The 22,665-nt window shown below is 42.1% G+C and overlaps 2 protein-coding genes across 3 annotated transcripts; one reads left to right on the forward strand and one right to left on the reverse strand.

Annotated features, from left to right (window-relative positions):
• The first annotated feature begins 2,010 nt into the window (after positions 1-2,010).
• Positions 2,011-5,027, forward strand: LOC125511116 (ADP-ribosylation factor). Of its 2 annotated transcripts, XM_048676404.2 has the most exons (7): positions 2,011-2,187; positions 2,539-2,731; positions 3,558-3,628; positions 3,983-4,102; positions 4,202-4,320; positions 4,555-4,636; positions 4,778-5,027. In XM_048676404.2, the coding sequence occupies exons 2-7, from the start codon at positions 2,584-2,586 to the stop codon at positions 4,781-4,783; spliced, it is 546 nt and encodes a 181-aa protein (XP_048532361.1). In that variant the 5' UTR covers positions 2,011-2,187; positions 2,539-2,583; the 3' UTR covers positions 4,784-5,027. The 2 variants fall into 2 exon arrangements, with proteins under 2 accessions (XP_048532361.1, XP_087378202.1); XM_087522076.1 differs by lacking the exons at positions 4,555-4,636; positions 4,778-5,027 and having other exon boundaries at positions 4,202-4,324.
• Positions 5,028-6,682: 1,655 nt separating this feature from the next.
• GYRA (DNA GYRASE A) lies at positions 6,683-21,638 on the reverse strand. Its single transcript, XM_048676403.2, has 27 exons — positions 21,173-21,638; positions 20,077-20,146; positions 18,488-18,553; positions 17,824-17,925; positions 17,694-17,738; positions 17,482-17,580; positions 17,280-17,366; positions 16,095-16,165; positions 15,900-16,008; positions 15,711-15,773; positions 15,460-15,525; positions 15,238-15,326; positions 14,184-14,232; positions 13,745-13,831; positions 13,581-13,674; positions 12,690-12,760; positions 12,512-12,601; positions 10,492-10,617; positions 10,049-10,206; positions 9,614-9,695; positions 9,365-9,529; positions 9,171-9,272; positions 8,259-8,383; positions 7,829-7,949; positions 7,548-7,599; positions 7,356-7,455; positions 6,683-7,072 (listed from the first exon to the last, which is right to left on the reverse strand). Exons 1-27 carry the CDS (start codon positions 21,544-21,546, stop codon positions 6,979-6,981), a joined length of 2,757 nt encoding a protein of 918 aa, XP_048532360.1. The 5' UTR covers positions 21,547-21,638; the 3' UTR covers positions 6,683-6,978.
• Between the last annotated feature and the right edge of the window lie 1,027 nt (positions 21,639-22,665).

Raw genomic sequence — 22,665 nt, forward strand, 5'->3', positions numbered from 1 at the left:
GTCCGGGCATCATATATGAGCTGCCATCGGACACTGGGGGTGGATTCCAGATGGTCTCACTTGGATATAAACCTTATATTGTCTTCGATTGGGTTAGCCGGCATCTATGATGCATCCCAGATGTTCGGGTAGCACCTTGGACAATCTAACAGATGACATGGATTTTGACTTCTAGACAATTTGAACCAAGCGACTAGGTTGTCTTAAGACTTTTTGGTAGTGATGTGAGTGGAATGATGCTAGTACAAGTCATTGATCTCTTAAATTAAACAAATTTATTCCCTCCGTCTCATAATGTAAAACGTTTTTTGGACACTGCAATAGTATCAGAAAACGTCTTACATTATGGGACGGAGGTAGTACTATATTATACCATAACACAGGAAGAATAAGTGTTGTTAGTTACCATCTCATGTTCAAAATCACCAATCAGAATGATGCTAGTACAAGTCATTGATCTCTTAAAAAACAATAAAGTTACTAAATTATACCATAACACGATAAGAATAAGGGTTATCAGTTACCATCTCATGTTCAAAATCATCAATCAAAAGCATCAAGAAGTGTTTTTTTCTCAACCAAGCAACTCTTAGCTGTCCTGATCATCACACCATCTTCATATTAATTCCACAAGGCACAACCATGTTTTTAGCAGATCTACAGTGCAAAAGATCATCTATACTAGTGACCATGATATTAAGCGATGAACAATAAGTGCACCTACACTCGTACCAATTTCATGCAAATCTGGAAATTGATTTTTGAACACGGTGATGCTTGTCGTTGTATTCGATAGCAACAATACAAATGTTTAGCACCCAACCATAAATAGCAGGAAACAGAATATTTATAATTATGTATAAACAACAACCACATATCACCATAAACCTCTCTCACTTCTATCTCAATCTCTCAACCTCCGTCCCAACCTCCCGCTCTTGTCTCACTCTCAATCTTTCTCAAATCGCCCTCTCTTTTAATCTGACGTCTCACCGAAGCTCTATCCTCTCTCTCTCTCTCTCTCTCTCTTTCTCATATGACCGCTCCATCTTTCTCAAGCTCAGTCGACCTCTCTCTTAGTCGCCCTGCCCACCGCAACCCTGCCTCCCCATTGCCGCCCTCCTCCGTGCCGGCAACCCTCCATGGTGCACACGCTCCTCCGCGTGGGATGCCTGCTTTGTCATGAGCTCATCCATGCAAGAAGCCCGCCACGTATCCCATGGTCTCAATCAAGGTGGAAGATGAGACTAATCTGTAGCGGTTGAGTGGCGTGGATGATGATTCCTGGACGCAGTTGCATCCACACGCAGGAGGCAGGGGAGTCCGGGGTCCAGATCGGGAAGAGCGCAAAACCGGGCATGAGAGTGACCAGTGTTGGAAGTGTTTTTTTCGCTTTGTTCAAAATGGTGACGCGGGAGCTGATGAATTTGATCCAAAAAACGCATTTTAATGAAATTGAGCCAACCACAACTCTCGCTAGCAACTCTTATGGCATTTGCACAGGAGGGTTGAGTTGGTGAAGGTGGTGCTCACAATGACGCTTGTGAAAGGAGACCCTGTCCATGGCAAGGCTAGATCACCACCTTCTCTGCATGTCTCCCGTGTCCAATACAAAAGGAGACCAAGTCAAGAATGAAGGAAATAAGAACGAAACACTTTGGGGAGTGGCGACCATGAAGGGGCATTCAAACCATACCAACTAATATGGGCTCACCTAGCAGGTAGACACCGGGCTCAAGCATTGTTCCCGGTCGCGATGGACCAGGAATCAACATTTCCTGTGTCTTTCTAAAAGAAAGCAAAAACATACCACATGGTGTTTCTTAATCTTAATTTGGCAAAAGAATGCCAATATTGTCTTTTTTTTGTCATTCTAACTAATAATATTGTAAGAAAAGAAAAGGTGAGCGAGGAAATTACTGTTTTTTTATTTGAACTGGTGAGGAAATTATTGTTGCGGGCAATGGAAAAGGTGTCGATAGAGCGAGACGCGTTCAACCGACGCGACCCGTACAACACAAGCGCTGGCTCTCCACCCTCGCGTCGCTTAAATACGACGCCGCAGGCCCCAACGCAAAGGCCACTCTCTCCCTCCCCCCTTCTCTCTCGCGACCTCCTGTTTCCGCCCACCTTCTCCGGCTCCGGCGCCGGCGAACCCACCGCGGATCGAGCGATTCCTCCGATCAGGTGACCGACCCGCCTCCCTGGATCCACCCCCTCCCCCTCCCCCTCCCTCCCCTTTGCGGGCGCGCTCCTCCATTCGCGAGATCCGTCCTTTCCGTCGGTGGATCACGCCGAGCGGGTCGCCGGTTCGGTAGATCTCGCAGGGATCCATGGCCATTCCCGCACCGACGTCTCCTCGCCGCGCGCTGGATCCGCATGCGGATCCCGTGCCCGGCGCGTAGATCGCGGGGCCGGGCGCATGGCGATCGGTGATCCCGGGGCCGTTCGGTTGGGGCCCGGATCTGGCGCGCCGCGTTTAGATCTAGCGAAATGGGATGCCGTCTGACGCGTGGGGATCGTGATTCCGTGTTGCAGGAGAGGCGAGCCGGGAGGAAGAGCACCTACGCGGGAGGAGAGGAGATGGGGCTCACGTTCACCAAGCTGTTCAGCCGCCTGTTCGCCAAGAAGGAGATGCGGATCCTGATGGTGGGTCTCGACGCCGCCGGAAAGACCACCATCCTCTACAAGCTCAAGCTCGGCGAGATCGTCACCACCATCCCCACCATCGGTGAGCACCGGTCCTGCGCGCATCGCATGATTCCTGCCTATTTATTCATACCAAGTTATTGCTTAAATTGGGAATCTGTAGCGGAACATGCAAATGCTTGGCAATGTGATCCCAGCCGGTGCTATTTCGAAACGCAAGTTTTGCAAAATAACTGCTAGAATATCAATATGAAGCTATTAATGGCTAGGTAGTTGGATGATCTAAAAAATGGTTAGGTAGTTTTTGTTCATTAGGATCTCTCTGCAGGTCACGGGGGTAGTGCACTTATGCTGCTCATAGGGATATATATTGACATAACGACAGACAAGTCCCAGATTTACCGGTTGTTGCATTTCTTTCTTACAACCATATAAACGTAAGAAAATCGGTCCTGAGCTAGATGTCCTTTGGCGAAGTTCCAGTTACTTTGGTATGGTCAAGTTTCCCTTTAAACAAATGCCTACATGCCAATAGGAAGTCATTGATAGTAACAAACAAATGCCTATATGCCAACAGGAAGTCATTGATAGTAACGCTCATGCAGTTTTGGAGCATCCAGTGAGTAATTAAAAGCCCACTACAACCAACTAGCTACCCTATCTCAAAGTACACTGAAGTTGACTTAATATTGCCTTTTGTAAATCGACTGCTTGCTTCGTATGCCATTGGATGATATTATTTGCCAGTATAATATCCTCATGTGCATTTTATGGACTGTGCTGAAAGGCTAGACCATCTTGTCCTTTCATGCAAATTATATTATACTGTAGGTCAGATATGGACATTTGTTAATCTGCAATACATGTTCTCTCTGTTTTTCTCAAAATTGTCTTTCCTCCGAATACAGGGTTCAATGTTGAAACTGTGGAGTACAAGAACATCAGCTTCACTGTCTGGGATGTCGGGGGTCAGGACAAGGTACATAAATAACATATGATGCGCCTTGAAACTGAATTGTTTTTATAGTACCTGCAATGTATGATTTTCCAGTATCTCACACATAATTTCTAATTCACTATGGAACAATATAGGAATTGTTTTTATAGTACCTGCAATGTATGATGTACCAGTGTCTCGCACATAATTTCTAATACACTATGGAACAATATAGGAATTGTTTTTATAGTACCTGCAATGTATGATGTACTAGTATCTCACACCTAATTTCTAATACACTATGGAACAATATAGAGCTCGTATCTCCCTTCTCTGGATTTGTCACACAGCTTTTGTTAAAATGGATTCTAATGTTTAGCATGTTTGTAAAAACAGATCAGGCCACTGTGGAGGCATTACTTCCAGAACACACAGGGTCTCATCTTTGTTGTGGACAGCAACGATAGGGACCGTGTTGTTGAAGCAAGGGATGAGCTCCACAGGATGCTGAATGAGGTAAATTCTTACACTACGCAACGGTCCCATCTGCATTACTTGTTGTACTTTATCCTAGCGATTTCGAGTGCTCACAGTTGACATGTTCACTGATTGCAGGATGAGTTACGTGATGCTGTGCTGCTTGTGTTTGCTAACAAGCAAGATCTTCCAAATGCCATGAATGCTGCTGAGATCACTGATAAGCTTGGCCTGCACTCCCTTCGCCAGCGACACTGGTAGCCATGCGCAGACTTCCCTTGCTTGTCTTTTCTGTAATTTAAGATATATATGATAGTCATCCTTGTCGTTATAACTGGCTCATTCGCCCCAACCAACACATATAATAATTTTACAGTACTTGTGTGAAGAAAATGAAATTGATCTGCTGCCCTTTGGCTTTGTAATGCATGTTGGTGCTCTTATATTTCTTTACGGAGGGAGTAATAAATTGTTGTTGTTGTTGCTTGCAGGTACATCCAGAGCACTTGTGCTACAACAGGGGAGGGACTGTATGAAGGCCTGGACTGGCTGTCCAGCAACATTGCCAGCAAGGTATGCATAGGCTTTCCTTCTTGGTGGTTGTCTTCAAAACTTCCTTCTCTAGAAGAGGGACGCAGTCTCCCATCTGTGAAATTTATTTACAATGACTTGTTTGTCAGTTCATTAATGCCATCCATTTGAACGCACTTGCAGTCCTAAATTTTCGTCAAGATTTTGAAGGAGCTAGGAGCGCTTTGGATGGACGATTGAATCACCGGGTACCTAGGGATTGTGTTGGGATGGGATGGTGCTATGCTATTCCCGTATGTACTGTGTATTTTCCTGAGATCAACAGTTACTGAGCCAGCTCCGGCTGTGGTTTCACTGTCATACTATTGTTTTATTGTATTCGAGCCCTAAGATGTTTCTGAAGTAAACAGCTAAAGAGAGTCCTGTTCAATTTCGTAATAAGTGTTCAAGCATCTATCTATCTATCTATTCCTGTATATATTCAGCACTGCTCCACTTTTATTTGCGCATTTGTTAGTAGCACCTGGGAAAGAAGATAGTACGATATGCTTTTTTGATGAGGATAAGAACGGAGCTGCTCAAAGGCACACCTCAGAAAGACGAGAAGGTCCCTTGTGCGAGCAAACTATACAGCGCCTGCGTGTCATTGCGACACCCAAGGGCTCTCTGTTAAGTCGACACACAAAGTTATCAACAGCTGCGGGTTGGAAGGAGAAAGTTAGGAGCTCGATCTGGAAAAAGAACTGCCCAGGGAGAGATAGGACATCATTGGATGTGGCGAAACATCATCCCTCGTGTACGAATATCATGAGGCGGCGGTGTGGAAGTGGAACTTATGCGCTCGCGTGCGGCCACAAGGCACAGAACTTATAAGTGCCCGATCTCCACCTGAATAACTTGCCGGAGCAAACGAGGATGCGCACCATCTGCCTGTTAATGGAGCTGCTGGACTGAGCGGAACAGGCCACACGGGGAACAGGCGCCTGAATGCCAACGAGTTCACCTTCCAGCTCTCGGGGGGAATGGTCGGAATTATACTCATCACCTAGCCAAACAAATTGCTGCTCACCGCCCAAGCGGAAGCCACCACCAGAGGTGATGGGGCCTGGGCAGCATTGCTGGGGTATGCCTTTTTGCAGCAGCGGAAAGTTACCCCACACACTTGACAAAGATTTTGGAATGGGTAGTGGACCTTTCACAATTTGCAATGATAACACACTTCCATATTGCAATTGCATGGAGGGCTTCACCATAACATCCCCAAAAGATTGGGAGCTACTCCCTCCGTCCCATAATATAAGACGATTTTTTACACTACACTAGGGTTAAAAAACATTTTACATTATGGGACAGAGGGAGTAGAAGATAGAACCACTGGGTGCTCGAGAAATAGGGCTTCACCATAACATCCCCAAAAGATTGGGAGCTACTCCCTCCGTCCCATAATATAAGACGATTTTTTACACTACACTAGGGTTAAAAAACATTTTACATTATGGGACAGAGGGAGTAGAGGATAGAACCACTGCAGACAAGTTCTACTCTGTGCCATGCGTTGAGTTGCCCGAGAATGCCTCAAAAGTAAAAGCTGTTGCAAGCGCGAGTGTCTGCGCACAAGTTTGCCTGAGTAACTGTTCTTGCACCGCATTACAATGTGGTGGCACTATCAATTCAACTGGAGAAAGGTAAAGATTTGGAGAAACAAAAGTAAGAGCACTAGCTGTATACTGGATGGTGTTCAAGGTTGTAACAGAATCACTGCATTTAGATACACTGATTGACAGCGTGCCACAACAAAATTCACAAAGAAGTTAGGGGCAGGCAGTTTTGGTTCTGTATTCAATGGGTTTTTAAATGAATCTTCTTCGCCACAAACTATGTGCTCTGAAACAAGCTTTGGATCTAACATTTGCTAGGTGGTCAAGGTGCTAGGGCTGTGGTGGAAGGCCATTTCCGTGTGACTTCCAAACTACCCCCTCATGTTAAACTATGCTGCGGATGACGGTAACCACCACTTAATGGAATGCTAGGTGTTCCACCTTCCAAAAAAAAAGGCATCACTCAACGCCAGTGGGATAAGAGCACTGATAACAGAAGGGGTCTCTCTGACCATAGAGAAACAAATTTTGCAACCCAGCGTGCAAGATTTACATCGACTGCTAATGGCATGATGAGTAGTACATCAGTTTCTAGACAAAACGTTAATGGCAGCCAGAGTTCTACTTCTACCCCGCCGAATCAGCGTCAAATCACGATGTCATTCCTAGCTTCTACTGGAGAACAGCATGAGCCACCCAACATAACAAAATTTGCAGCTCTCCCCAGCTTGGAATGCAACACGAACCACCAGAATCTACTTCTTCCGTCTTGTAATGTAAGCTGAATCAATCTTCCAAGATCTCTTCCGCGGCTGTGGCTGATATTAGTGAAGCTGACTGGATCTTCCCAGCATGCTCCAGCCTCATCAGAATTACTCCCCTGTGGCACACCAAGCAGAGCAATTAGTGTCGAGTGTACAAGCATGAGGTAAACACAACTAGAGGTCTGTGATTTAGTGATCTAAAACGTGCATGAGGTAAACACAACTAGAGGTAGCATTTGACAATAGACCTTTAAGGGAATGCGAGAAGAACTTGAATACTACAGAGCTTGTCCTAGATCAATGCTTGAAACAAGGAACATCTCGGCTTTGAAATACTCGGCAGAAGCATTTAGATTACATTATAAACTTGGAGAGAGAGAGAGGGAGAGCGAGTATTACTTTGCCCCACGACCCTGGATGGATATATCTTTGACCTTGATTCTGTTTACAGTGCCACCATGGCTAACTAAAACAACCTGCTCCTCACTTGCATCGTCATCTATCATTTGATTTGTACACACAAAAAATCAACATGTTAAAACAAAGTTTATCTGTCGTTAGGAAACAAAAAAGGACTGCAGCAGAAGTTACCAGTCGGTTCCCCAACGACAAACACAGCAGCTAAGCGGCAATCTTCTGGAAGCTGCAAGCCAAAATAGCATATACTATCAACAACTCCATGAAGCTCAGATGAATGATGTAACCATCTGAAGGTTATTTTCAGGTTAAATGTACTTGAATCTTTTAGGCGTGACAAATTTCAGTGACAACAGAAGCTACAAGTTCCAAGGTGTACTTCACGTTTTATTCAATATGAGGTACTCTAGACAAAACGATTCGCTGAACACGGTAAATCAGAAACTTTACTATACCTTGTAGCCTCGCAAGCCTACTCTATTGAAGCTTGATTGACGGAAAGCATTTAGGGGCACACGCTTCCCATAACCATTTTCAGCTATGAAGAGCAGCCATGGAGGACTCAAGTCTCTGACCCTGGAATGCATAAATAGTTCAAAGATAATTTGGTCAGTGATTGGGCAGTAGCCGGAAGGCAGTTCAGACTGCAAAGTTGCACAAACCACTGGCATCAAAAAGCACTGTCAAAGAGGATACTTTTTAAATGCATTGAGACAAGCCAAACTGAATACAATTCACCTACCATCAATGCATTGGATTTCTTGAAAGAACAAATTTTCTTCCTTATTATTTTACTGAACTGTTAAATTTTGATGAACTTCATCCATCTGGTCTTGCTAATTACGAGCTGATTTTAAAAATTCAAAAAAATTGGTGCCAAACTACCTGCTGACAGTTTTTCCAGGCATTGTATGGGTTGTCGATGGAATTATATCCATGGCTGCCATCTTGTCATCTTCCTTTAGCCTCATTGCACCCATACCTCTTGTAGTTCTTCCATGCGGACGAAGCTGGGATGTGGAGCAAATATAATTAAATATAAAGAATAGATGTCAGTGAATTGGCAAAGAAAAAATGGTACACATGAAGCAGCAGGCAAACAAATCCAAAGGAGACAAAATATCATTTCTAACAAGAAACAGACAATAAAAGAACAGAAGAAATATCTATTCTTTATTGCTTGTCACTTCTGAAACATTTAAAGTCAAGTATTATTGCTTGTCACTTCTGAAACATTTAAAGTCACTAGCATAACACAAGAAAGATAATACTTGCTGAAATTAGTGATAGGCTTTAGATAAAATTATTTGAACTGATATTTCTGAACAATGGCATGCTCAGTTCAATCATTTATCAGATATCTGCGAACATGTGATTTGAGAAATCAAAATAAGCCCCAATATTTCTTTCGTCATACTCCCTCCGTTCCAAAATATAAGGTGTATTAGGTTTTTCAAAAGTCAAACCTGTGCGTGTTTGACCAAGTTTTTAGATAAAAATATCACTATCTACAGTACCAAATTTGTATAATTAGATTCATCATGAAAAGTAGTTTCATATTTTATTTATTTTGTATTGTAGATGTTCATACTTTATTCTATAATCTCAGTCAAACATACACAAGTTTGACTTGCATGAAAATCGACACACCTTACATTTTGGAGTATATAACTTTCTATCACATGGAAAACCAGTTCAGTCAACATTTTCTCCACTTGCACCATTGGTCATTCGACTTCGCAAGCATCAGTTAATCACAAAAAATACAATACACAGAGATGCATTTTTGCATCCTACCTTGTTGCATGTGTTGACTATAACCATCCCACTTTGTGAAGCCAAAGCAACAAGGTCGTCATCCCTACAGAGACGGACCCACTTGAGCTCGTCGCCGGGAACCTAACATATTAAAATGGTAAATGATACATCACAAATTCAAGATAACCCAGAAGTATGTTATTCAGAAGAAACAGACACATGAGCTAGTATACCAGGCGCATTGAAATGATTCCTGTTGACCTGATTGACGCGAAGGCATTAAGAGGAACTTTCTTGATATAGCCGTTAACAGTCAGCATCACTAAATATTGGTCTTCAACAAATTTATTCACAGGAACAATGGAGGTTATTCTTTCCCCATCAGACAAATTGAGCAGCTGAAGACGAACAATCAAAGTAATGGTCGGTCAGTTTGTCATCTGCTAAATTGCATTAGCATGGCATATTATCAAGCCCTGTACCTGTACTAATGGAGTCCCAGCAGCAACTCTTGTGCATTCAGGTATCTTATAAGCACGTTCAGAGTATACTATCCCCTTGTCACTGAATCAAACATCGTTCAATAATCCAGTTACATGAGAGAACAAAACAATGAAACATAATTTAAATTTTAAATTCAGGCAAGCCATGTGAACTGCTTCAAATGCAAAAACATATTTCAAGAGTATATTTTGGTTTTCAAGATATTATTTAATTGGTAGAGTGTCACAGCTTATGAAAGACAAGCTGTAAACAATAGTAATGGAATGAACTTGAAGGGACTCGGTTGAACATTCTAGTTGACTGAAAACACTATATAAAAGTTATGAATCACTTCCCCACATACACAGGAAGGCCCTGTCTGAAACAGTTCAATTCCAATAGAAGAGGAATTTTCCCAACAAGGGTTCACATACCTGAAATAAAGAACATGGTCATGTGTTTGGCAGACAATGAAATCCGACATATTGTCATTCGTTCGCATCTTTCCAACAGATTTTCCAATTGTCCCCCGGTTTTGTAAATTGAAGGTGTTGGGATTCATCCGCTTAAGATAGCCTTTCTCGCTAAGAATCTTCAGGTGCCAAATGTTGTCAGGTTAAGAGAGGTGCAAACATAAGTAAGAAAAGGAAAATGGGTTCAGCAAAAATCTACCTAGGACCATAAGGGTACATTAATACATACTCCCTCCGTTCCTAAATACTTGTCTTTCTAGGCATTTCAACAAGTGACTACATACGGAGCAAAATAAGTGAATCTATACTCTAAAATATGTCTACATACATCCGTATGTAGTAGTCATTTGAAATGTTTAGAAAGACAAATATTTAGGAACGGAGGGAGTATTTGTGTTTCTTACCAAAAGCATTTCTTCGTTAGGAATAACATCCATATCATCAACTTCGCCGTTTGCTGAATCTTCTAGGAAAGAACGTCGTGGGGTAGCAAATTTGCTCTTTAAATCAGCTGCTTCTTGTTCGATAAGCTAACACACCCACCAGAAAAAAGCGTTAATAACTGGGAGTGCAATCTGAAGATATTTATCCCAGAGGAAAAAACAGTGCAGACACTAGTTAATTAACAGCTAAGAAATTACAGAGCCTAGAAAGCATTTTCTACCAGTTGTATTGAATGTACAGTGGCTCAAATCTGCACAAACTATGCTCGACAAGGTGGCCCTCTTTCACCATACATGTTCTTATTTGTTGCTAGAACTCTCTCATACTATTCATGATGAGGTTGGTAGCTAAAAAACTGTTGGGAGAGCTACAGGGAATTCTCATTTGCCTTTTGCAGATGATAGTATGATGTTTAGGAGGGGCAATGCACACCAGGCTCAGGTCATTAAAGAAGCTCTTAACTGGTTCGAGCCAAGTAAAGGCTAGGAACAGTTTGGACTTGTAAAGTGCCACAGAAAGTAAAGGTGTTCACATGGAGGTCAGGAACATATTCCTCCGCTACAAAGAGGCTAGAGCATTGTGGGCTGAGATGAGTTTGGCCTGGAGTCTCTCTGCTGAAAGATGTTCTGCACACAGAAGGAGTGGCTGCTAAACATGCTTGCTAGCGCCGGCGAGTCGACAAGGCAGAAATTCTGATACTGTTTTGGTGAGTGTAGCATTTGCAGAACAGTTCCATCTTTTGGTAAGCATGGCATTTGCAGAAGAATTCAATCTCTGGAGATGGCCAAGATACAGTAACAGCTACAGTTTCGCTTCTCATAAGCTACGAGTCACTGAGAACAGGACAAATCAAGTTTTAACAATGAAAGGCGAAGGGTCTGGCAGGAGAATAATTGGGACAATGTATCACATGCCAGAACTCCCTGGATAAGCCTAAGTGGAAATCCCCACCAGAGGGGTGGGTGAAAATGAAATGTGGATACCTTGTTTAACCAAACTGATGGTGCTTCAAGTGCAGGTATGGTAATTTGGGACTCACGAGCTTAAGTTGTTTTAACGGCATAGCATGTTCTGCCAGCATGTTCTAGTGCAGAGTTAGGGGACGTCCTCGCATGCCTGGAGGGCCTTCGACTATGCATCTATGCCATTAGCCCATTGCCAGAGTCCAGTGTGGCGGTCATGCAAGCCCTAATTTCTCAAAGGATGATCGATTGGTTATTCATCAGGTAAGCAATGAGGCCACGGTTGTTTTACTTCTTCTGCCAGGTGCTCGTGTGTCCAAGGTTTCGAGGAGAGTGTAATAGGTTGTTCATGATATAGCTAGATTGGCGTCTGGAGTTGGTACTATTAATTTGTTTACTCATGCTGCTCCTTCCTGCATGTCAAAGGGCATCGGTTCTGATTGTGGATTGTGATAACTCTTATGTTGGTTTGATCAATAAACTCTATCATTCTCCGCAAACGAAAACAAAATGCTCGACCGGTCAAAAGTAAACCAGGCATCCTAGATATCACAATGATACTGTATTTTCAGCAACTGAGGTAATAGCATGGCAGGAAGGCACCATCACATGGATCATACATATATCAGTGACTCCTGACAAAGCAAGGTGATATTTGGCCTGTCATGCTATTTATTTGATGAAACTAACATGAGTACCCCTTGAAAAGTACCTTTGGATATATCTAGGAATCAGAAGTTAAAGAGACATAGGAGATGAGAAAGCGAGGGACACAGAAAGTCAAGTGAAATGACAGGAAAATGACCAGTTTTATCACCAGGTTTTCATGCTCTCACATGTTAACACTTAGCATTGATATTCTTTACCAACAAAACTGAAGAGAATTCAGATTTTTAGGTATATTGTTAATACTTTTCCTACATCAAGAAAATAGTTCATAGAGCTCAGAAGATAACAGGATATAATGCCAGATAAATATAGAACAAGCAGAATAGATGAAGAGCTTAAAATGACGAACCTGAAACATAAGTTTCTTGCTTGACAGGAGCTCATTTAACTTTGAAATGCTCTCCGACAATGAATTAGCTTCATCAATAAACTTCTTCCGCTGCAACAAACAGAGGTCCATTCAGATTCCCCAAATAGGTAAATAATTTTGATTAATTGTGAGACAAATGGAATCTATAAATGGCAACCTCAAGGGAAGTAAGTTTCCTAAGTGTAATGTCCAAAAGTGCTTCTGCTTGCTTCTCAGATAGACCATATTCTGCAAATGTAATTCAGGGTAAAACATACAGATCTGCCAAAAGCACATATAGTCAATCAATCAGCACGTTATTTGACGTCACTACTTTGTAATAATGGATGTTAATGTGGTCAATACATGAAGAAACCATTCACATAGTTGATTGCTCTTCTTAATATAATCGCTGATGGTACTTTGAAAACAAAACCAGTGTTAACTGTTAAGCTTCATGCACTAGCCAACGCAACCAAAAGTCCAAACTGATGGAAAGGGCTAGGCAATCCACATACACACTTCAACATTAACCAGCATGGAAAAATCAGAAGGATAAGAATACAGTGGTGCTAGTGTTAGTTATGTGCAGAACTCAAAATCAAATCTTCATTCTTGAGTTCCAGTAACAAAATTAATCAAGGAAAATATTGAACAAAAACATGTCCATACTAGTGCCCTTGTACTGCAAATTTGCATGATGCAGGAATAACTGTACAGCATTCGGCTGCATTATAATTTGCCACAGCCAATTATAGCCTTAACACCAGTTTCTACAATGGAATCTCTAGGAGAAGTTGGATAACAAATGCAACCTGCAACTATGTTTGTTTAAGCTTGGCCACATTATAGCTGTGAATCCTGTGAGTTAAAGATAACAACTAAAAAGCACTCAACCAGGTATTTTTAATGGAACTGTTGTAGAACTGTAGAGCTAAGGTTAGAAGAACAGAAAATAGGAGATAGTGTGAGTCACATCATTGAACAATTTCTAGATTTTACCTCATGGAAAGATCAACATTATGACTAAATGAAATAAAACCGACAAAATTGAACTAGAAAACGTTACCCTTTGCTAAAGCTTCCTTTGCCACGGTGTGATTTGATGTTTCTCTTATCACTTGAATTACAGCATCTAAATTGTCAAGACCAATGACAATGCCCTGCAGGACTAAGCAAATTAACCATCGACCTTTTGTTGTCCAAACAAGGCAGAATATCCAAATGATTTACCTCCACAATATGCTTTCTTTCTAGAGCTTGTGAAAGCTTAAACTTTGCACGCCTTTCAATAACAGAGCATCTGAAGTCAAGGAACGCCTAGAGCACAATCAGGATTTCAATGGAAAGTTAGGCCTGAAGTTCAAAAGGACATAAACTGCTAGATCATGTATCCTACTAATCAATCATAATTTTGGAGTGTGCATGTGCAGTAACTACAATTGCTGAATGTATCTTATGAAAGCTTTTCCTCAAAGATAAACTACTGAAGGTTAATTATTGTCCAACAGTTAGTTACTTAATGTCATGGTATACAGTATAGCACACTAGCATTTGCAACTTCAGATAGAATCAACACATATTTTCTAGTGGACATGACATACAGAAACATTAACTCCATTGAACATGACATGGAATGGGAATGGACAGGATAGGGTGAACATCACAGCACCTGAAGAATTTCCTTCAGTCCCATCAGTTTTGGATGCCCATCAAGAATACTGAACAAGTCAAGGAAAAAAACAGATGTAAGAACTGAAGACAGGTCAAGTTAGTTATTACTGTTTAAAAATGCAATGACATAGATACAAATTCTAGATAGTATGGCAACCATGCACAGACAATGCACGTTTGATTAACATAATCAAAGCATGAAAAAAAAAACCTCTTATAATTTACATGTACACTTACCAATTTTTACATGTTCTTATCTTGAAACTTTGATGTGGAAGAGAATTATCAAAACATGTTTGTGCACACTTTTAAGAAAGGCCAGTATAGATAACATGCACGTCTTGAGAGTCAGAAATGGACACTTTTTATTAAAAAAATAGCAACATTTTTTATTTAGAGTGTAATTAGGAGGCAATAACGACAATAAAGAACTTAAAAGTACAGGAGAGATTAGGGTAGGGTACATTAGTCCACAACCACTGGATGTATATTTAATAAATTGGATTAAAGGTTTTGAATGGGAGCATCCGAACCTAAGATGTGATTTATATGGTACAGATAACCATAATAGTATTTCTTTAAAATAAAGAGCTCAAACACGTCAACCGAGATCTTAAAAAAATTATTAGGATCATCAGATTGCCTTCATACAGGGATGCATGCATAGCTTGACGTAAGGTACTCTTCTTCGCAGGAGCTTCACATAAGGCCTTAAATAGCTGTTGTTACATCAAATAAACAATTCTGCCAATTATTTTAGTCGTGCTGGTACATATCACGTTTGACGTGTGTATTGCATCAAACATGGCATCCAGTTCTCCATATGTGATTGCATTTTTTGCAAATAAGTTAATGCATGGTATGGGTCAATGGATGCTTCTAGTGGCTAAGGGTGAAACATGATTGATAGTCTCCCTGTCATACAACGACATCAGAAAAGAAAATGAAGAGCAAATACTATGCACCATGTGAACAATTTACAGTCCTGCTTTTACCGTAGAACACATGACCAAAAGAAACAAAATCATACAACTATATAAATGATTACTTACGCTACCATGTTGCAGCTAAAACTAGACTGCAATGCTGTATGACGATACAGGTTGTTCAGGACAATGGCAGGATTTGCACCTCTTTTCACCTGGAACGGTATGAAAGAGAAGGTAATGGATTCCACATAAGCAACAAGACAACTAATATCCTTGGACCCGTAATTTCAGTCTTAAATGATAAAGATAAGCTCAGCACATAAAGTCAAAGATGATAGTACAAACCTCGATAACTACACGCATTCCAGCACGGTCACTTTCATCCCGAATATCACTGATGCCTTCTAACACCTGCACTTAGTACCAAAAATGGGTTGGTGGTTCATAGTGGTGGTATCAATGACAGAATTCAAATTAAGCTTAAGTTACAGCCAACCAACTAACTTACGTCCTGTTTTTTTATGGATAAACCCAAACACCAAAAGGCTACAGCACGAGTAATAAAAAATAACTAATTATGTCCCAAATGAAGTTACCTTGTCTTCAACAAGCTCCGCTATCCTTTGGACTAGAGTAGATTTATTTGTCTGGTACGGAACCTGCACATAAGGATAAAGAATTACAAATTGTAAAATATGTTCACTTGGTTACAAAGGTAACTTGATTACAAGGTAATATGGACTGTCAAAAAGGCATTGCTCTGAAAATACTAACAGGAATCAAACCTCATTAATTATGATAGCCGTGCGCTTGGTTTTCTCATCAATTGTTTCCATGACGGTTTTGCCTCTCATCACAATTCGACCACGCCCGGTTCTATAGGCCTCCAAAATACTATGCAAGCAGAAAAAGAAATGCAGAATATAACACCTTAGTGTATGGTAAAGGGAAACAAGACCAATGAAATATGAATCCAGTACCCATCATTTCCCATGAGTATCCCTCCTGTAGGAAAGTCAGGACCAGGCATGTATTCCAGTAGTTCTTGGAGCTTGCATACAACAGAGAATCACAATCAAGATAATGAGAATCAATAAAATGTAGAAGCAGAAGGAGTAGAAGACTTGGAAGTGAACAGAACTAGAGAAATCCATTTAAGAGCAACAGTCAACTGCTGTGAACCTAAGAATTTATCCTAGTATGACTACACCAATGCCAATGTTCTGAGGATATTTTCTTTAGAGAATATGCAAATGATGCACTCGTACTTTTTATTAAGAGACAATCAGACAATTATTGAGCACAGTACAATTGCATGCTGCCCTTTTCTTTTAGACAATTAGATTGATTCACTATGCCTTAAGTAAAACAAACAACTACAAGAGTTTGCCCGCAGAGATTGTTGTCCACTTGTTCTGCTTAATTGCTTAAGAGAAAGAGTAGCAGCTACTTAACAAATATTCCCTCCGTTCCATATTAGTTGTCACCGAAACAGTGATACATCCGTTTGAGCGACAACTAATATGGAACGGAGGGAGTACATAACAATTTAGTGGCGTTGCTTCTACAGCTCAGATGTGCGAATGCGTAAATTATACACTTCAATTCGGCCAAAGAAGCTATTAGAACATTCTGCTACTAAGGGCAATCATTCGGAAGGCTTCCCAGACACAATCCAAGACCAGCATGGCAGCACTTATAATTGGCCAACAGACCTGACATGCTACATCAGCAAGTTTCGGCTGGGCAATTGCCTTATACTCCCTCCGTCCCACAACATAGCTTGAACAATGATCTTATATTATGGGACGAAGGGAGTACTAGTATCCTGGCCCTAGTGTCTTCCACGTAGTTTTAGCACAAAAGAATGAAGGCTAAGCAACTAGCATTGCAATTGTACTTCCAAAGCTTTGGTCATGATCAGAGAAGTGCAGCATGACCATATATCAGAAAAGGACAGCATGCACTTTTCCCTTGATTTATATGAACATGCATTGACAAATTCTATCACTAAAGGCCTACCAGGCATCACCTGAGTGCTTTAACCAAATGTGCCACCAGCGACCAACAACTGGTTATTTATGGGTTCATCATGCTATGTACTATGATGCAATTAACAAACAAAGATCGATTGATTGAAAAGGAGATAATGATAGAATACTTACCGTAGCATCAGGGTTTTGAATTATAGCAGAGAGTGCATCAACAAGTTCTCCCAGATTGTGGGGAGGAATATTCGTCGCCATTCCAACCTGAAATAATACCACATAAAAAAAATCATATCCAGAACATCACATCTCTTTTTAGCATAAATAGGTGCCGAAATGAGCTGAACTCTTCTTAATAAGCTTATAAAAGAGCTCATACTGCAATTCCAGAAGATCCATTCAACAGTAGTGATGGAACACGAGCTGGCAACAGAGATGGTTCTTTCTGTGAATTATCAAAGTTCGGAACGTAGTCAACCTGTCCAATGGCAAACGAGTAGCATGAAATAGGTAGGAAAAAGGAACATCCACACAAACATGTGCATGCACACACACAGAGAAACACATAAGAACTGAAGCGCAAAGATTTACTGTATTCAGCTCCAAATCAGTCAGGAACATGGCTTCTGTTAATGGCTGCAAAATAACAAGAGGGTCCGTGAGACTTCAGTTGGTGAAAAAGTCAGCTCGCCTAAAAAAATTGAAGTGGACCAAAACCTACATCCAAGCGGCACTCTGTGTATCGCATTGCAGCGGGAGGATCGGCATCTATTGAACCAAAGTTACCATGTCCTTGAACAAGTGGGTACCTCATTGAAAAGTCCTGCAAGCAAATTTGACATATGTGATGCAGCTTCACGAGTGTAGCTTGGTTTTAAATTGGAGAGATGTGATAGATATAGAAATTCTACATGCAAAAATTAGTACGTACAATTTGAAATATTCAGGTATCTGCCTAACATGAACTGAATTGTCACTACTATTTCATACTCCCTCCGTCCCAAAATAAGTGACTCAACTTTGTACTAGCTTTAGTACAAGTTAGTATAAAGTCGAGTCACTTATTTTGGGACGGAGAGAGTATTAATTAATTAATACTACTGTAATATAGTTTACAGAGGTTGTCCAGTCACTAAACTCTGTTTCCTGTCATGGCTATCTAAATTGACATATAATGCAAGTACCCAAGTTTAAATGAGGATCAATCAGCATCTGCTTATCGTGACCCACCCAAAAGGGGAATAGGTCTGGTGAAGTGCACGAATTTACATTGTATGGCATTCTTTCATGGAATACGTAGACAGATAAAAAAACTTAAACGGGTGACCTGTCAAATGTCATGACACCACCTGGCCTTAAAAATAACATCTACACAGTAATGTTACCTGAGCCATTCGCACTAAAGTTTCATAGACGGCTGAATCTCCATGAGGATGGAATTTACCGAGTACCTGCAAGAAATATGAAAAGTTCACGTCCTTACACCTAATAGGCAGAAAGGCATCAGCCGAAAACCACAATATTGTTCAAAAATGTTATCAAAAGAGGTACAGAGGTAATGCTGCTCTGACATTATCCATCAACATAAATAACATTTTTGCTGATTTATTTACAACCTGAAATTTTCCAATTTATCATTGTAACTATGTCAAATGTGGCAAGTAGCAACTCATTCACAACTCAGCCTAGGTGATTATAAATTTTCTGGTCCTGCCTCTAAGGGTAAGGAACTAGATAGGTGAGCCGATATATGCTTAACTAGATAACTCCAAATCCATGGGCAGGCTAGACAAACATGATATGCAGTTTTGAGACCACCAGTTCTGTAGCAAAATAAGTGGTGCAAAATAAACTGAAAATATGATCACAGTGGTATAACAAAATGTGCCTGCTCCAAAACAAAACTCTTTTTAGTGTATTGGTTTAATGGTTATTGCTGCTGTTATATGATACCCTAGAAGCCCAGAAGCAAATAGTTTGTTCGCCATGAAGATGCAATTGAACAAAAAAACAAACACCTATTAGCTTACAGTCATACCACAATAACTGCAACAAATTGCTTCTTTGACAGAGCGGAGTCTCAAAAACTTCAACGCACAGCATGAAAATGAATTTACTATTTGAGAGAGCGATTATTTGGAAAGTGCTTTGCTGGATACTGATGTTAAATGGGAAAAATCACCATTATAGCGTGTCCACCGCATCCAAATACTAGGGAAGCCATACTAGGGAGGGAGGGGACTGTATTCCTGATGATTCGATGGTTCTAATGTACATGTTAGTGTTTCTACTTATGAGGGAAAAACATGGTTTGGGGTGTGCAGTTGACATTTATCCATGTGGACACACTTAAGACATTCTATAAAATCACGGTGGATTAACATGTAAACCGAATATAGTGCCACCATTTCCATTTTTGAACTCCATGCAGTATAACTGGACACACTTAAGACATTCTATAAAATCACGGTGGATTAACATGTAAACCCAATATAGTGCCACCATTTCCATTTTTGAACTCCATGCAGTATAACTAAGTCAACTAATTCACGACCCCATTACATGGTGCAACTGCAACACTGTTATCAACACAAAATGCTTGATTACACAGGTAATGCACACTTCTCCTATCCAAGTGCTATCACACCGAGACACCAAAGAAACAAAAGCCTTTTAAGCCATCTCCACAACAGTAGCAAAGCAAAAAAAAAAAGATCTACAGATCTATTCTGAAATTGGAAGATATTTGACTCTCTTTCATGAAACAAAAGGTACTTAGTTTTCAGTTTTTTTTAGATCCTGGTCATATCAGCTTGGGCTGACCTCTAATGGCCTCAGAGGAGCTGTAAGAGTGAGCGTATTATTTGCACAATACAAAGTCAACAGCAAAGTAAAACAAACCAACAGCATGGTACAGCAGGAGGGGAATATATGCTTCAAATCACCAATGACACAAGAGTTCCTTCATGCATACCTCACCAACGACTCTGGCACATTTTCTGTATGGCTTACGAGATGCAAGGCCCATTTCATGCATTGCATAGCTGCAGAGAAAATGAGGATATCACCCAGATGGGTTGGAGCAAGGTTAATAACAATACTAGAATGAAACTAATCTGCAAAATGTGCTAGCGTAGCACTAGTCATACAGATAACTTCAGAAATGGAAGAATACTCATATGATCGTTCAGTACTTCTTCAGAGTAAGAATTCAGATGCTATGTAAACCTAAGATACTTCAGAATGTAGATTAGCTCAAGAGACAGATTCAGGCACAACAGCTGTTTTACTATACATTCACTGCAATGGGAGCAATTTGACAAAAGATAAGCATCTCCAGGCAGCTACACTGTACAAAGTTATCTGGTAACTATGGTAACAACTTGATTGCTTAACTCAACAACAATCTAAGGGTGATCAACAGAACATTATAACATTTAAGAAAACATCAATTTGTTTTTCTTCAAAGTGATATGACTTATTAGACAGGCTAGTATAGCCAAAACGGCCATCAAGGCTACTCTTACAAAGAGATGGGGACAAAATCCTTATCTGACTGCATTCAGCAATGAAGACACCCACAGCAATCCGACGCATGAACAAAGTGAGAAAAAACAACCCAGAACCATTCACAACTACAGTATGTATGGTCACGTACTCTCTGATCACAAACTACGCACAATTTGTACTTCTTTATCAAACCCATTGGACAACAGCTCAACCATTATTGGTTTACCACTAGAGGTCGTTCCTGCATACTTCCAGACCCTGCAGTCTACGGGCATGTGGCAAAACCAAACCCTCTCCAGAAAACTTACACCAATTGTTTACAAAGTAGTATGGACTAACGAGATGGTAAGGCAATCGGGTGTCTCGCTGGTGAACGAGTTAAACCACCGAGCTGCAAACGAATCAGCTTCAACCTAGCTCCTAAACAAGCTCAAGCACACCCAAGCCCCAATCGACCGAAATTACTTGGCGAACATGTAAATCCAGCGAAGCCTCTAATCCGACAAGCGAAGGCGCGCACCGAGCAAGCTGGGGTAAATAAACGAGAGGGGGGAACTCACAGTATCCGGCGGTGCACCGGCTTGAGCCCGTCGCGAACGTCGGGGAGGGCGCGGCCGAGCAGCACGGACATGGCGTAGGACATGTACGCGTCGGTGGCCTCCTTGTGGAGCTCCACCTGCACAATCCGCTCCTTGGTCACGGCGGCCCCATCCCCGTCGTCGTCGCCGTCGCGGCGGCGCGCGCGAGGGGCAGACTTCCCGGAGCGCGAGGAGGAGGGGGAGGGGACGGCGCAGAGGAAGCGGAGGGCGGGCGCGGGACCCGCGGCGGCGCGGCGGCGGGAGGCGGCCCCGGCGGCGGCAACGAGGGAGGCGGAGGGCCCGCGGAGGAGGCGCGGGAGCGGGAGGCGGAGCGCCGCGGCGCGGGAGAGGGCCATCGCGGGAGGACGGGGAGGGGGAGGGCGCGGCGGCGGGGCGGGGCTACTGCTGCCGCGGCATTAGAAGGGGGTGGAAATGGCAGAGGGGGAGGAGGAGGGGTGGGTTTTGCGAGGGTTTTGGTTTTGGATTGGGGTGGGGTGGGGTGCGGAAAGGGGAAGGAGAAATAAACAGGAGGGAGATGGAATCCGGTGGGGGTGGTGGATGACAGGGGGCGGAATGCTCGGGGCCTCGGGGCGAGAGATGCAAATGGACGGGTGGCACTGGCCGAGCTTGATCCGACGGCTGACCTTCCTCGCTGCGCTGCTCCGAAGAAGCCTCTCTAGGTTTCACTCGAAGTAGGAAAAAAGTAGGGTGATTTATCAGGCGAAAACCTCCATTCAGTGCAAACTTGGAAACATTTAATCCTTATCATCGTAGTCCCAGGTGGACCGTGGACGGCGATAGGGAAGGTGTTCTCGTCCAGGCCGTTGAACATCAATGCATTTGAGAGAGCCATGCAAAGAACGTGGGGCCTTCACCACACAACTCGTTTCTGCGCGTTGCGCAACAATGTTTTCATGGGCAGATTTGGAAGTGAACGCAATTGAAAACACATAATGAATAATGGTTCATGGCAGTTTGATTTCAGTGGCATGGTTCTGAGAGATTATGTGGGAGACATTCGGCCATCGAAGATGCCCTTTGGTAGTATTGATGTTTGAGTAAGGGTCAATGATCCCCCAGATAAAAAGATGTGAAGTGTTTAGTAAGGCATTGGGCGACTGGTTGGGGGGGAGGCAATATGTGTGGACGTGGATAAGGAGGGATGGACAAGAGGGAAATATTCCAGAGTTTGTGCAAAATTCTCTCTATTCGAGCCTTTGGCAAGAAGCCTCGATCTTCACTGGAAGACAAAGAGGGAATTGGGTAAGAGTTCCAATATGAGAAATATGGCATTCTTGCTTTGGTTGTGGGAGGCTGGTTTATGGAGAGGAAGGGTATGACCCACATGAAGATTTTGAACTGCAATGGGGCGAGCGGATAAGGGTGTCTCCCGGCTGGGACAAGGGTCTAAGGATACGACCGCGACGGCGTCTATGTCGTCAAGTAATATGAGTCATGGGAGCTCTTGCTCGAGT

The sequence above is a fragment of the Triticum urartu genome, chromosome 5A, assembly GCF_056163025.1.
Source record: "Triticum urartu cultivar PI428250 chromosome 5A, HENAU_Tu73, whole genome shotgun sequence".
Classification (NCBI taxonomy): Eukaryota; Viridiplantae; Streptophyta; class Magnoliopsida; order Poales; family Poaceae; genus Triticum; species Triticum urartu.